At 36.9% G+C, this 12,859-nt stretch overlaps 1 protein-coding gene across 35 annotated transcripts in view; it reads right to left on the bottom strand.

Moving 5' to 3' along the window:
- Positions 1–12,859, bottom strand: part of INPP4B (inositol polyphosphate-4-phosphatase type II B) — a 747,831-nt gene that overhangs the window by 151,189 nt on the left and 583,783 nt on the right. For all 35 annotated transcript variants that reach the window (XM_070258367.1, XM_070258371.1, XM_070258379.1 and 32 more), the window contains one exon: positions 5,859–5,967. In XM_070258367.1, coding sequence (XP_070114468.1) covers positions 5,859–5,967 — 109 coding nt within the window. The remainder of the gene's footprint in view (positions 1–5,858; positions 5,968–12,859) is intronic.

Genomic DNA, 12,859 nt, shown 5'->3' with positions numbered 1-12,859 from the left:
TTCTCTTTTCCCTTTGAAATTGTAGGGCAGTAAATGTTGATTATGGGCATCTGGAATAGATGGTGGGGGGACCAGGGCGATACTCAAAGCAGGCATGTGACATTAGTATCATTTGCAGGGAGCTCGTTCTGAGTTTGTTCCAAATGAATAGGCAGATTGCAGGGAATTAATATTCTCAAGAAGGAGTTAACACTGTCCCTCACTGGCCTTTCTGTCTTCCTTACAAAGGCTCTTGGTTTTCATGAGGTGCCTTTTTATCTTAATGAAAAGGCGATGCTTTCAGGTCATGATCCTACTCAGTGAAAGTTCTGGCTGAATCTGAAGTTCCTGCTGAAATTAGAAAATATTAAAGGCGGCAAAATATGTGTTGTCATGGTAATTTTTCCCTTTCTTTTAAACAATACTGAAAATAAAGGAATGATTCATATTTGGGGAGGAATCCACGAGCTTTCAATAGTGTCTCGGTAAATCAGCAACTCCAGGAACAAGTAGATGTTTGACATAATAAGTGAATACTTGGGTTACAAACATCCTGATTTTGATCTTTTAAAAAATGTATGTGTAATTGGAGTTTTGAGTCTCCTAGAAAAGTCTCATGTTTATAGCACGAAATCTCTATAACTAACGTTCGATTTTATTTGTTTGCATGTTACTCAGGCCCAACTTTTCCCAGATAAAATTCTTATAAGCTTTATTCCCATCTTTGGTTTTATTTTGCAACTGTTTAATGAGTTTGAGATTCTGTAAACCAAAATTTCTAGTAAGAGAGTTGTAATACTTTTCTTCTTTATTTCAACAAATATTCCTTTACATAGATTTTCTTTCCTTTTGACACATACCAATTGAGGTTCTACATATTTTTCAAGTTTTATCTCATCTGTGTCACTATTCCTATTTCTATTCACCACACCTTTCATCTGTCCTCTCCCAGCCATATTCACTGACATCTAGATCACCGGTTCTCAACTCTCCACATTAGTCTCACCTGGGAAGCTTTTAAAACATACTAATACCTGGGCTGTATTCCCAGGACTTTCACATAATTTGTCTGGGGTGATACCCTGGCATAGTTAAAATGTTTTAAAGCTCCAAAGGTGATTCTAATGTGCAGCCAGGATTGAGAACCTCTGCTGTATATAATATTGATCTTACTGCATTATGATTATTTGTGAAACTTCATCTGCCCCTGGAGTTGACAGCACTTCAGTCAGAGACTGTATTCGATTCATATGTGAATTCTCATGCCTGTCGAATTTGATCTATAGACTGCTTGCACGCCAAGTACTCTGGGAGCAGTCCAGAAGATTCAAATTTCAAGAGAAAGTCACCTCTTAAGGCAATGGCAAACTGTCGTGGAAGTATTGGACAAGAACAAACCTAATACACCATAATTGTGACCTAGTAAGGTTGAAAGGGGAGTGAAAATAAAATATTAGGACTAAGAGCTAAATCAACTTGAGAAATCAGGAAGACATAATGAAGAGGGTGGAATCTTAGGACGGACCATGTCTAGAATTTTGATAGGATTATGTATATGGTTTTGACAGGAAGAAATGGAAAATAATGGGAAGATGAGGACCGAAGAATTTCTTGTAAAAGGGAACAGAGTGAGGAAAGGGGAAGAGGTGGAAAAGTGTGAAGCCCATTAAGGAAACAGCTCGTGGAGCATTTAAGTCGCAACTACAGGAGAAGGAGCTGATGAAGGTACAATGTCGGTGGGGTGAGATCAAGGTGGCTTTAGGGGGCCAGTGGATGAGTGTGGACTCCTTGAAGGTTTCTGAGCAGGGGAGTGATGTACTCAATTTGTGCTTTAAAAAGATAAATCTTCCTAATTAATCATCTTGTAGCTTTTAAAATACATTTTTACGTGATCCGAATTACATTATATGAATACCATAAGCAAAGCTTTCTTATGCTAAAACCCTTTTCATTATGAGATCAACGTATTCATCGAAAAAGAAATCACTAAGGAACAGACACATAAATTACATCTGTTCTCAGATGACAATTATTTCATTGGCTTAGCTGAGATGAAAATAAATGGAGATGAAGTAGTACAATGGCTGTGGTAATTCCCCTAAAAAACCAGCCTAAAAGACTTGACTATATTTTTTGGGGTGAGGGGGTACCAAAAAAAGAACAGGTAAAGAAATTTCCCTTCACGTAACTGCGATTTTCTGTACTGCCAGATGTAAATGCGTAAGTCTAAGTTACTCATTTCATATAGTCATATTTACTTCTCTATTATTGCTTATGGCTGAAAAAGACAATATTTGTTGCTGAAAAAGTCTGCATAAAAATGATTTGCATAATGTGATATCACTTTAGGCATGAAGTCTTGACTCAGGTCAGCTCTTGATCAGATAGACTGGCTGATACCATGCTTATCTGTGTATTGCCTCAGCAAGCTGTATTTGTCCCATACCACTGCCCTATGGAAAGTACTTTTAAGATCTACATCAAGTTATTTTTTAATTTTTAAAAAAATTTTATTGTACTTTATCAATAAAATCATCAATAAAGCAATGGGATATATGAAAAACCTAAAGCAAATCAATATTTACAAACATTGAACACACTTTTCTCTTTTATTTATTTATTTTTCCCGAGGAAGATTACTCCTGAGCTAACATCTGCCAAGCCTCCTCTTTTTTCTGAGGAAGACTGGCCCTGAGCTAACATCCATGCCCATCTTCCTCTACTTTGTACATGGGATGCCTACCACAGCATGGCTTGCCAAGCTGTGCCATGTCCACACCTGGGATCTGAACCAGCGAACAACGGGCCACCGAAGCAGAACATGCGAACTTCACTGCTACGCCACTGGGCCGGCCCCTCTCTTTTATTTTAAATTTGATCCCAGAGCTGTGTGTGTGCGTTTATATGCATATAAACATCCCAGTGAAAAGTGAAGAAGAGTGAAGAATTCAGATGTTCACACATCAGAATATCTGAAAAATTCAGATATTTAAAACTCAAGAAATATTATTCAGAGTCTAACCACACAACTCAACATTTGTCCTTGCCAGTAGCATATAAACACACACATTATTATAAGGTTAGATTCCATGTTTGACATACCGACGCTTTATATGCTCGACTAGATTCTATGTGCCCTGTGGACAGTTTTCAGTCTTCTAATTGTGTTGTGCACTTAAAAATTTGATTGAGAAAAACGTAGATTAAGCAAATTCTCAAGGTACAAACTTCCAGTTCCTAACAAGATGGAGTAAACACAATCTATTTTATTTCTCCCACTAATCACACACACAAAAAAACTCTAGACAAAATCCGTAAGTCAGAAGGCTCTAAGAGGTAGAGAAAAGAAGGCATATTGGCTGGGAGCCTCAGGACTTAAGGAATGACATGACAGTGAGTTCCATGGGTTTTTTTTCTCGCCTCCTATATATCCCAAATTGAGTGCTAGAGAAGCCTTCAATGCAGCAAAATGCTGACTAAACATATATGTGTAATTAGAGATTTGGTTCTCCTAGAAAAGTCTCATGTGAACAGCATGAAAACCTCTACAATATGTTTGATTTTGTTTGCATGTTACTCAGGCCCAAATTTTCCCAGCTGAAAATCCAAGAAAAGCCAAAGAACTAGCAAAAGGGAGGCCCAACAGAACAGAAACTTTTAACCATACCTGTCTCAAACTCAAGAAAAATAGCAGTGTCCCTCCCCCAGTTGAAGGATGGTATGGCAGGAGGTCAGTGAGAAACACCTCCCCCCCACACACACCCCAGTACAGCCCATGGACGGAAACCTGTATTCCACTGCCATTCCCATTGCAGTAAAGAGATGGCATCCCTTTCCCCATGGGGTCTGTGACTGCTGAACTGACTTCCCACCTCCATGAATTAAATAGGAAGTGCCCCCTCCCCTCAGAGCCCCTGGTTGGAACTCCGACTTCCACTCCCTGTGGAATAATAAGGCAACAGAACCGCTTTCTGCAGGAGAAGGGTTTGGGAGAAGGGGGGACTATTAAGGGATACCTGAGGGAGTCTCTTTGTGGTAATGAACAGTTTTTTAAGATGATGATGGTGATGGTTACTCTGATCTACACCTGTGATACAATTTCACAGAACTACATACCCTCCTCACCAAAAAACAAAACAAAAAAGAAAACAAAAAACTGGAGAAATCTGAATAATGAGTTAATACTATTGTACCAAAGTCAATTTCTCTAAAACAAGAATGAAACATATATATGTGTTATTAGTTTATGTATTTATACAATAATATATCAGTTATTCAATTTCTAACTTACTTTTACCACTTTCTTCCTGAACACCTGAACAGTGAACAACAAATGTGTGATGTGATAAAACTTGAAAAAAGGCTCTGGTTTGGCCACTCAGATCAATTTTCTAATATTGTTACTAAAACAACTATGACTAAAGAATAAGTATCTTCCCCTAACTTTCAAAATGAGGGTTCTTAATTCAAGAAGAATAACCACTTGAAAAGAAAAATAAAGTTACCATTCACATCTGAGTAACACCCTTTATGGTCTACATGAGTGTAACCACAGCCAGAGGATATTACAAGTGACAAGAGATTTCACACATTGGGGTATACGGGGTAATTAATCAGTTTCAAAATTGATTTGGCATGAACTAAAGAAGCCTAACTCATGGTGCATCAAACACACATTGTACATCTGCTTTAACCATGCAAGTAAAGAATATACTCTTAAGCTGAGAATGCCTACTTCCCCTCCTAGGCCCTATCGGTAACACCCGCCCTTATTAGTCCCTCTCCCAACACGATGTCAGGGTCATGTTGACCTGCTAATTTTCAACTAAATACCTCTTTGAAACTTTGATGAAAATGTATCCTGGATTTGTTTAAAGGATGCTCTTTGTTCCAAAAAGATATAAGACTGTACTGAAAACCATGCTTCTCCAGAACGCTTTCTAAGTCCCTCCCAGGTTCTAATTCTCACCCTGGCTTGAATAAAACTCACTTTATTCCTCCTGTCTATAGAAGGGTTATAGGTTATTTTGCGTCAACACAGGATAAACTCATTTGCTTGGTACATGGGGGATAAACTACTGATGCAATATATTAAGGCAGCTAAAAACAAGCAAAAAAGAAATTGAGAAAGTATATTAGAAGTATAAATAGCAGGGATAATACTTTGGTTTTTGTATCATTACTTTTCCCTAAGGAATAGAAAGTTTCCTCGTTTAGTCTCATCACTTGACTGATAAAGTTCTGTATTGATGTCTCTTTTCAAATGGCACAATTAAACGACAGAGCAGTTATGTGCCTTGCCTCAGGCCACAGTGGAAATCACTAGTTGGGTCGAAGTCATAAATTAGGACTCATGCTCTCCATTAAGTGTCTTCAGCTTCACAGTTCAATTAGACTATGTTTTTAACTAAATCCCTGTCTGAACACCATCTCATTGAACGGGCGATAGTTGGTAGTAGAATACTATCTACTTTTTAGTAGCATGGCTTCCCCCCAAATTTTCTGCCAGCACACTACTACTCTATAAGCAACACACTCAGGCATTTCATTTATTCTTATTTAATTTCTGCTCAAGTATTTTTTGGAAATTCAACAACTTTAAGTTAATGAATGAGTTAGAGATGTCAAGAACTAATCATTACGCACAACCAGAAGGACCTACAAATAGATCATACAACTATGTACTGGGGGAGCTTTGGTGAGAAGAAGGAGGAAAAAAAAAAGAAGAAGATTGGCAATAAGTGTGTTAGCTCAGGTGCCAACTGTAAAAAAAAAACAAAACTAATCATTGTGATGGACCAAACTTCTTTATCCTAACCTTGTATACAAACTTCCCTAAAGGGAAGATAGTATCATTAACGCATCCTGTCATCACTTACTTTCTTCTTTCCGTTTCAAATCTATGGAGTAGTTTCCGAAGACCACCATTCTTAAATCCCTGAAAATGGGCAGCTGGGGCTCCCACAGTGATGACATCGTAGAGAGCATCTGGAACAGGAATGGACAAGGAGATGAACACTTTGCAAACACTGATCTCCAGTATGCTGTTTCCATTGAAGCATGCACACTGTATGAAGTCTGAGAAATTATTCTGTTTAATTTTGCAGGAATAACAATGAACTCGCATCTCAAGGGGGCAAGAGGAGCTAATCAATCTTTCTAAAAGCCACCTGTGCACCCAAACAAGTTAAAATATTTCCTTGATTTATGACTACATCTTAATTATATGCCACTGTGTAGAACAGTATGTTCTCTCATTCTTCTATATACTTACTGAGATAACATGTTAATTGGTCTTTTGTGTATTTTACTTTATTGAGTTTTGCATCATTTAATTTGCAATCAGATTGAAATTCAACAATAATGAACAATCTTTCAACCAAAATTTACAAAGAAGCAAAATACTAATGCCTTTTGGCTCAAGGGCAGAACAATACTAGCGCATTTTTACAAAATCTATACAGAATACTTTCCTGCCTGTGTATACTACACCTTACTTAATTTTGAATGCATGCTTTTGCAATTTCCTTAGGTGACATAGAAAGAATACATAAAATGTCTCAATCTATTTTTCCAGTGAGATACTTTGTTTTTTTTAATAACAAATCCATACATTTAAATCAAAACAATCCTTTGATCTTGAAAGCCATCAAGTTTGATACATATTAAGTTCAGGGCTCCAACACATGCCGTCATTTTACATTCTAATGAAAGCATCCCCATAGGAAGGAAGACAGAGTGAAGGCCCTCTTGTTAAACTACAATTTTATTTGAGAAATCTAATTTCACAGTAGATCCTTTTCAAATTGATTCTGGTATTGACACATTGGTTGTTTTTCAGATCTCATTTACAGGGAAAACATAAATTATTTTATTAGCTTCAGGTAAACACCATAACTTCTTCCTAGAGGTTCAATCCAAATGCACCTGCAACATTTTCCTAACAAGAAAAGCGTCTTCAAGTGAAAGACTTCAGCAGCACTCAGAGAACTCAAGGTCACAAAAAACCAATACAACCCAAGCCAACCCATCAATAAGGCAGATACTGAACCATCACTTAATAGATTGTTGGAATGGTTATCTCTTGCCCTTTTAAAAAGTCACTAATAAACTGGAAGTCACTTTTTCTTAAAATAGCAGAATATTAGACTGTGTCAAATTTAAAGATTTCTCAGTCTAGGGGATTTTAACCTAGGACTAAGAAAAGGGTTTCAGGGTGTCCACAAACGTATGTAACTTATTTAAGTACAACTGTTCTACTTCACGGAAAGGGGTCACAGATTTTTCCAACAGTCATGAGATCACCCAAGAGTTGCCAACAACTACCACATTCTAGTCCACCTTCACATTTCTGGGGAGAAACCTGAGGACCTTGAGAAATTATCTGCTTTGTCTAAAGCACCGAACACCTTCCACCCAGGGTTCGCTGACTTCTAACCCAGGGATGGAGAGCCAGTGGTTTACGTTACTGACTGGAACCTGAGTCCCTGGTTCTGGATCCCAGTTCTGCCACTTCTAAGTTGTGTGGCATTAGGAAAATTACTTAACCTCTCTGGTCTCAGTTTCCTCAGCTAGAAAATGGAGTTGACAGTAGTTAAAAGTGATAAGCGTGTAGTAAGTACTATCTATGATTATTTCCCCTGTAAGAAGTAGTCCTATCAATTAAGCAAAGAAGGGTGGTATTTTAACTTTTGCTTATTTCTCCATAAAAATAAATTTTTCAGTCTGAAAAGGAAAGTGATACCAAGGCTCAGTTTTCTGAATAAAATCAATTCCTGTGTTAATTTAAACTAAATTCAGAAAGAATAATCATGCTGCTGCTGCAATGAAGTACACTGCATTTCAGCTAAAACCTGGGTGACCAGCAATACGAAGAGTATACAGGAGTGACTAAAAACTGCATATGTATGTCCCACTAAACCCAAACTAATTGCATTCCTAACTCAATCTCCAATAAAAACAAATTGCCTGTAGACTTCACTGGATCCAAAAAAACTTGTGGCCTCTCTACCACTACCCAGCAAGAGGGAAAGGATGAGGGAAAGGAAAATCTGAGTGGAAAAAGAGAGCAGTCTTAATCGATGGAGGTTAAAATAACTCACTTTTGCAAAATTTGCAAAAACATTTGACCACAAACATGTTGCTAGGACCCCTTGTATGGTCTTGTAAGAGACCCATGCACTTGAAGGGCCCTGAACTTGAGCTTCATTAGCATCAGGGTGAATCTGTCTCCTTAATTCATCCACAGTTTCAGCATTTTCCAAACCTACTTTCTAGGACCAAAAACTTTCTCTTCATTCATCCAGCTTACTGCTGTTGTGAAATGCTAGTCATCTATGAAGGAACCAAGACATTTTAAAGTAGCAGGTAAAGGAACAGAAGCAAGTTGCTCAAATACTCTCTACTCCTCATAGTAAAGAACTGACTATTTTAAAATCTAAATGAAGGAGTCTGTGTTTCTTGAACCCATCTACAATGATGAACAAGCTCGTTCATTTCCAAGCTTCTGACTTTTACTTATTTCCTTTCAATTTTCTATCTATGAACTCATTATTTTGGGGGTTTTAACACTATATTTTTACCAAAGCCTATAAAATCACCATCTCTGGCTAGTTCTGACCTCCTCCACACTAAATAATCCAATTCCTAACTGCCTTATGAACATCAGTGAAGGTCAACCTGCTATTAATCCTCACTTGTTCTAACTCTTCCCACCTGCTCTCCCCCCCCCCCCCCCGCCCCGTTCCCTATGATCAATAAAGACATCACATTCCTTTAAGCCTTCCAGATTAAAATTCTCAAGATCTTAAGATCATTTTAAATTCCTCTCTTTCCCTCAACATCTTATCTGATCAGTTTTAACAACTCTGCTACCCAAATTTTATTCTCTCTTGCCAATGTTAACTATCTTTACCCTAACACTAACTTCCTCACTTTTTGTCAGGATGACTGATGCCTCTTCTATCTCAGCCTCGCAGCATCCACAGTGCAGTACATCACTTCTCCATTTGGGTGGCCATTCAGTCACTCTGCCCAAAACACAGGCTTTGATACTTATTTCCCTCCTCATATATTTCAAATATTAATAGAAGAACATTCAAATGTTTCAACATCATGCATGATGATGTAGGTGCTCAATAAATGTCAATAAATAAATATTTTGAGGTTCAATTCAGTTTGTCTTCTTTGTCTTTAGATCACACAGGGAATTACTATTCTTAATTGCAGAATAAAAGTTTAGACGCAATACCCAGAAAAAAATATTGGAATTGGAATATACCTATCACCAGGGGATGGGGATAAATATATATGCAGCCATGTATCATATTCTACAAAGTAACAGAGAGCTTATGATTATCTACATGCAAAAGAATGAAATTAGACCCTCATCTTACAGCATGCACAGAAATCAACTCAAAATAGATTCAAGGCTTAAACATAAGATCTAAAGTTGTAAAATCCCTAAGAAAAAAATTGGAGAAAAGTTTCATGATATTGGTATTACCAATGATTTCATGAATACAACAGCTAAAGCACAAGCAACAAAAACAAACAAGCAGGGTTAGATCAAACTAAAAAGGTTCTGCATAGATAAGAAAACAACAGAGTGAAAAGACAACATATAGAAAAGGAGAAAATATTTGCAAACCATTTATCTGATGAGAGGTTAATCTCAAAAATATGTAAGGAACTCCTACAACTCAATATTAGAAACAGTTAATAACATGATTTAAAAAATAGCCTAAAGAGGGCCAACCCTGGTGGCCTAGTGGTTAAATTCGGCATGCTGCTTTTTGGCAACCCAGATTTAGTTCCTGGGAGCAGGCCTATACCACTCGTCTATCAGTGGCCATGCTGTGGTGGTGGCTCACATACAAAACCAAGGAAGATTGGCAACAGATGCTGGCTCAGGGTAAACCTTCCTCATCAAAGAAAGAATGGGCTAAAGATTTGAATAGACATTTCGTCAAAGAAGGAAAACAAATGGTCAACAGATATATGAAAAAATGATAAATGTCATTGATCATCAGGAAAATGCAAATCATAACCACAATGAGATATCAAATCACACCTGTAAAAATGGCTATTATCAAAAAAACAAAAGACAATGAGTTTTGGCAATGATGTGGAGAAATTGGAACCTTGCACACTGTAAGTGAGAATGCAAAATGGTGCAGCTGATATGAAAAATAGTATGGAGGTTCCTCAAAAAATTAAAAATAGAACTATTACATGATCCAGCAATTCCACTTCTGAAACTGAAATTAGGATCTCAAAGAGATATTAGCACTTCTGTATTCACTGAAACACTATTCACAATAGTCAAGATGTAGAAACAACCTAGATGTCTATCAAAAGATAAATGATTAAAGAAAATGTGCTGTACACATACTATGGAATACTATTCAGCCTTAAAAATGAAGGAAATTCTGCAATATGTGACAGCATGGATAAAACTTGAGGATATTATGCTAGTGAAATAAGCCAGTCATGGGAAGACAAATACTGCATGACTCCACTTATATACAGTCTTCAAAATAGTCAAATTAATACAATTAAACAGTGGAATAGTCGTGGCCAGGGGCTAGGGAGAGGGGCAAATGGGGAGTTGCTAATCCAAGGGCATAAAGTTTCAGTCAAGCAAGATGCTTGATCTGCTGTGCAACATGGTATGTATAGTCAACAATAATGTATTATACACTTAAAAATTCGTTAAGAAGGTAGATCTCATGTTAAATATTCTTATCACAATAACATAAAAAAGAACTTATGACTAAATTGCTATCAATGTTTCCAGAGAATTTGAGTTATTTTAATCTGTTGTCTAAAATAGGAAGAAATACAGAATTCCCTTATTTACGTATTTTTTGCTGAAGAAGATTCACCCTGAGCTAACAGCTGTTGCAAATCTTCCTCATTTTTTTTGCTTGAGGAAGATTTGCCCTGAGCTAACATCTGTGCCAATGTTCTTCTATTTTCCATGTGGGTCACCACCACAGCATGGCTGACAAGTGGTGTAGGTCTATGCACAGGATCCAAACCTGCAAACTCAGGTCACTGAAATGGAGCATGCCAAACTTAACCACTACACCATGGGGCCAGCCCCCAGAATTCCTTTAAAAACATCTCATCACACCAAAAAAAAGTAATTATATATGAGGAGATAGATATGTTAATTACCTTGACTGTAGTAATCATTCACTGTGTATATGTATATCAAAACATCTTGTTGTACACCTTAAATATATACAATTTTTATTAAAATATAAAAAAGTCTTTATTATTGTTTGAATATTTTTTAAAATTTTTACTTGTGAGATAATTTTAAATTTCCAGAATAGTTGCAAAATTAGAACAGAGTTCTCTATACTCTTCACTCAGGTTCTTTTTATGTTAATATCTTACATAATCATAGATTAATTATCAAAATTATGAAATTAATCTCATACTATACCATTAAGAAAAGTAAGGAATGTATTTGGATTATTTTTTCCACTAACACCTTTTATTCTTTTAGGATCCAGTCCAGGATTCCATATTTCATTTAGTTGTCATGTAGGCTCCTCCAATCTGTGACAGCTCCTCAGTCTTTTATTTTTGACCTTGACACTTTTGAAGAGCACTGGTCAGTTATTTTGTAGAATGTTCCTTAGTTTGGGTTTGTCTTATGTTTTCTCATGTTTAGATGGAGATTCTGCACTATTGAGAAGGAAACTACTGAGGAGAAATGCCCTTCTCAGTGCATCCCATCAGGGAGTATGGTAAGTTAAGTACTGCTTTATGTGAATCTTGATGCATTGGTCAAAGTGATGTCTGCCACTACCTACAGTTGATTCTACACTATAAAGATACTACATATTTGGAGGGACATATTTTAAGACTATGCAAATATCCTGTGTGTGTTTAAACTTGCACCCACTAATTTTAGCATCCATTGATGAATCTTGCCTATAACAATTATTACTGTTTTGTTTGAATGGTGATTTTCCATTTCCCTCATTCCTTCCACATTTATTAATTGGGATTTTTCTGGGAGGAACAGTTGACCCTTTTTCTTAATTCATTTATTTATTCAGTTACGTATCAACATCAATATGGACTCAGGTATGTTGTTCTCTGGTTTATGATCAACCCTATCTTAATGTTCAAGTTGTTCCAGCTTTGTCCATTGGGAGCTTCTTCAGATTGACTCCTAGGCATTTAAATATGCCCTTTTGGTTTTATTTTTTGATTTTTGAGTACTTACTTTCTAGAGCCACAATACATTCCAGACTCATCTCATATTTTCCCTGCATCAGCCCTGGAATCAACCAGTATTCCAAGGAACTCTAGTCCTTTTTGTTGGAGAATGGTGTTTAGAAATCAAATACTGGGGGTAGCTATGCTCATTGCTACTCTTTCAATTCTTTTTAGTGGCTAGAGCTAGAAAGTATATGTATGTATATGAACTTGTGTGCGAATACATCTATATTTATCTATCTAATTATCAACCTATCTATACCAACAGCAACAACAAAAACAAAAATCCATGAGTCCACATTGTTACCTCTAACTTCAACTCAGCATCACAAGATTCCTTCTACCTTCTCCTCCTTTTTGATTTCTAACTTCTTTCTCTGACATTGAGAAGCCTGATTCTCCCTGTTGTAAGGGAGCAGAATTTGTTATCTGAAAAACGTGTCTCTTTGGCTTGACAATTTTTAAGAACAAAAGACTCAGGAACAAACTTTGACCTTCCCTCTAACTGCCTAAAAGAAGTTAAGATACAATGCCTGTTCCAGAAATGAGCTATGACCACAGACAACTATAGTATAATATGAACTAGGTGTGGCAGACAGGGAGGAACCTAGCAAGGCCCATTTGGTCAAAGTCCTCTCCA

This window comes from Equus caballus, chromosome 2, assembly GCF_041296265.1.
Source record: "Equus caballus isolate H_3958 breed thoroughbred chromosome 2, TB-T2T, whole genome shotgun sequence".
Lineage (NCBI taxonomy): Eukaryota > Metazoa > Chordata > Mammalia > Perissodactyla > Equidae > Equus > Equus caballus.
This window is presented reverse-complemented; position numbering and strand designations above follow the sequence as displayed.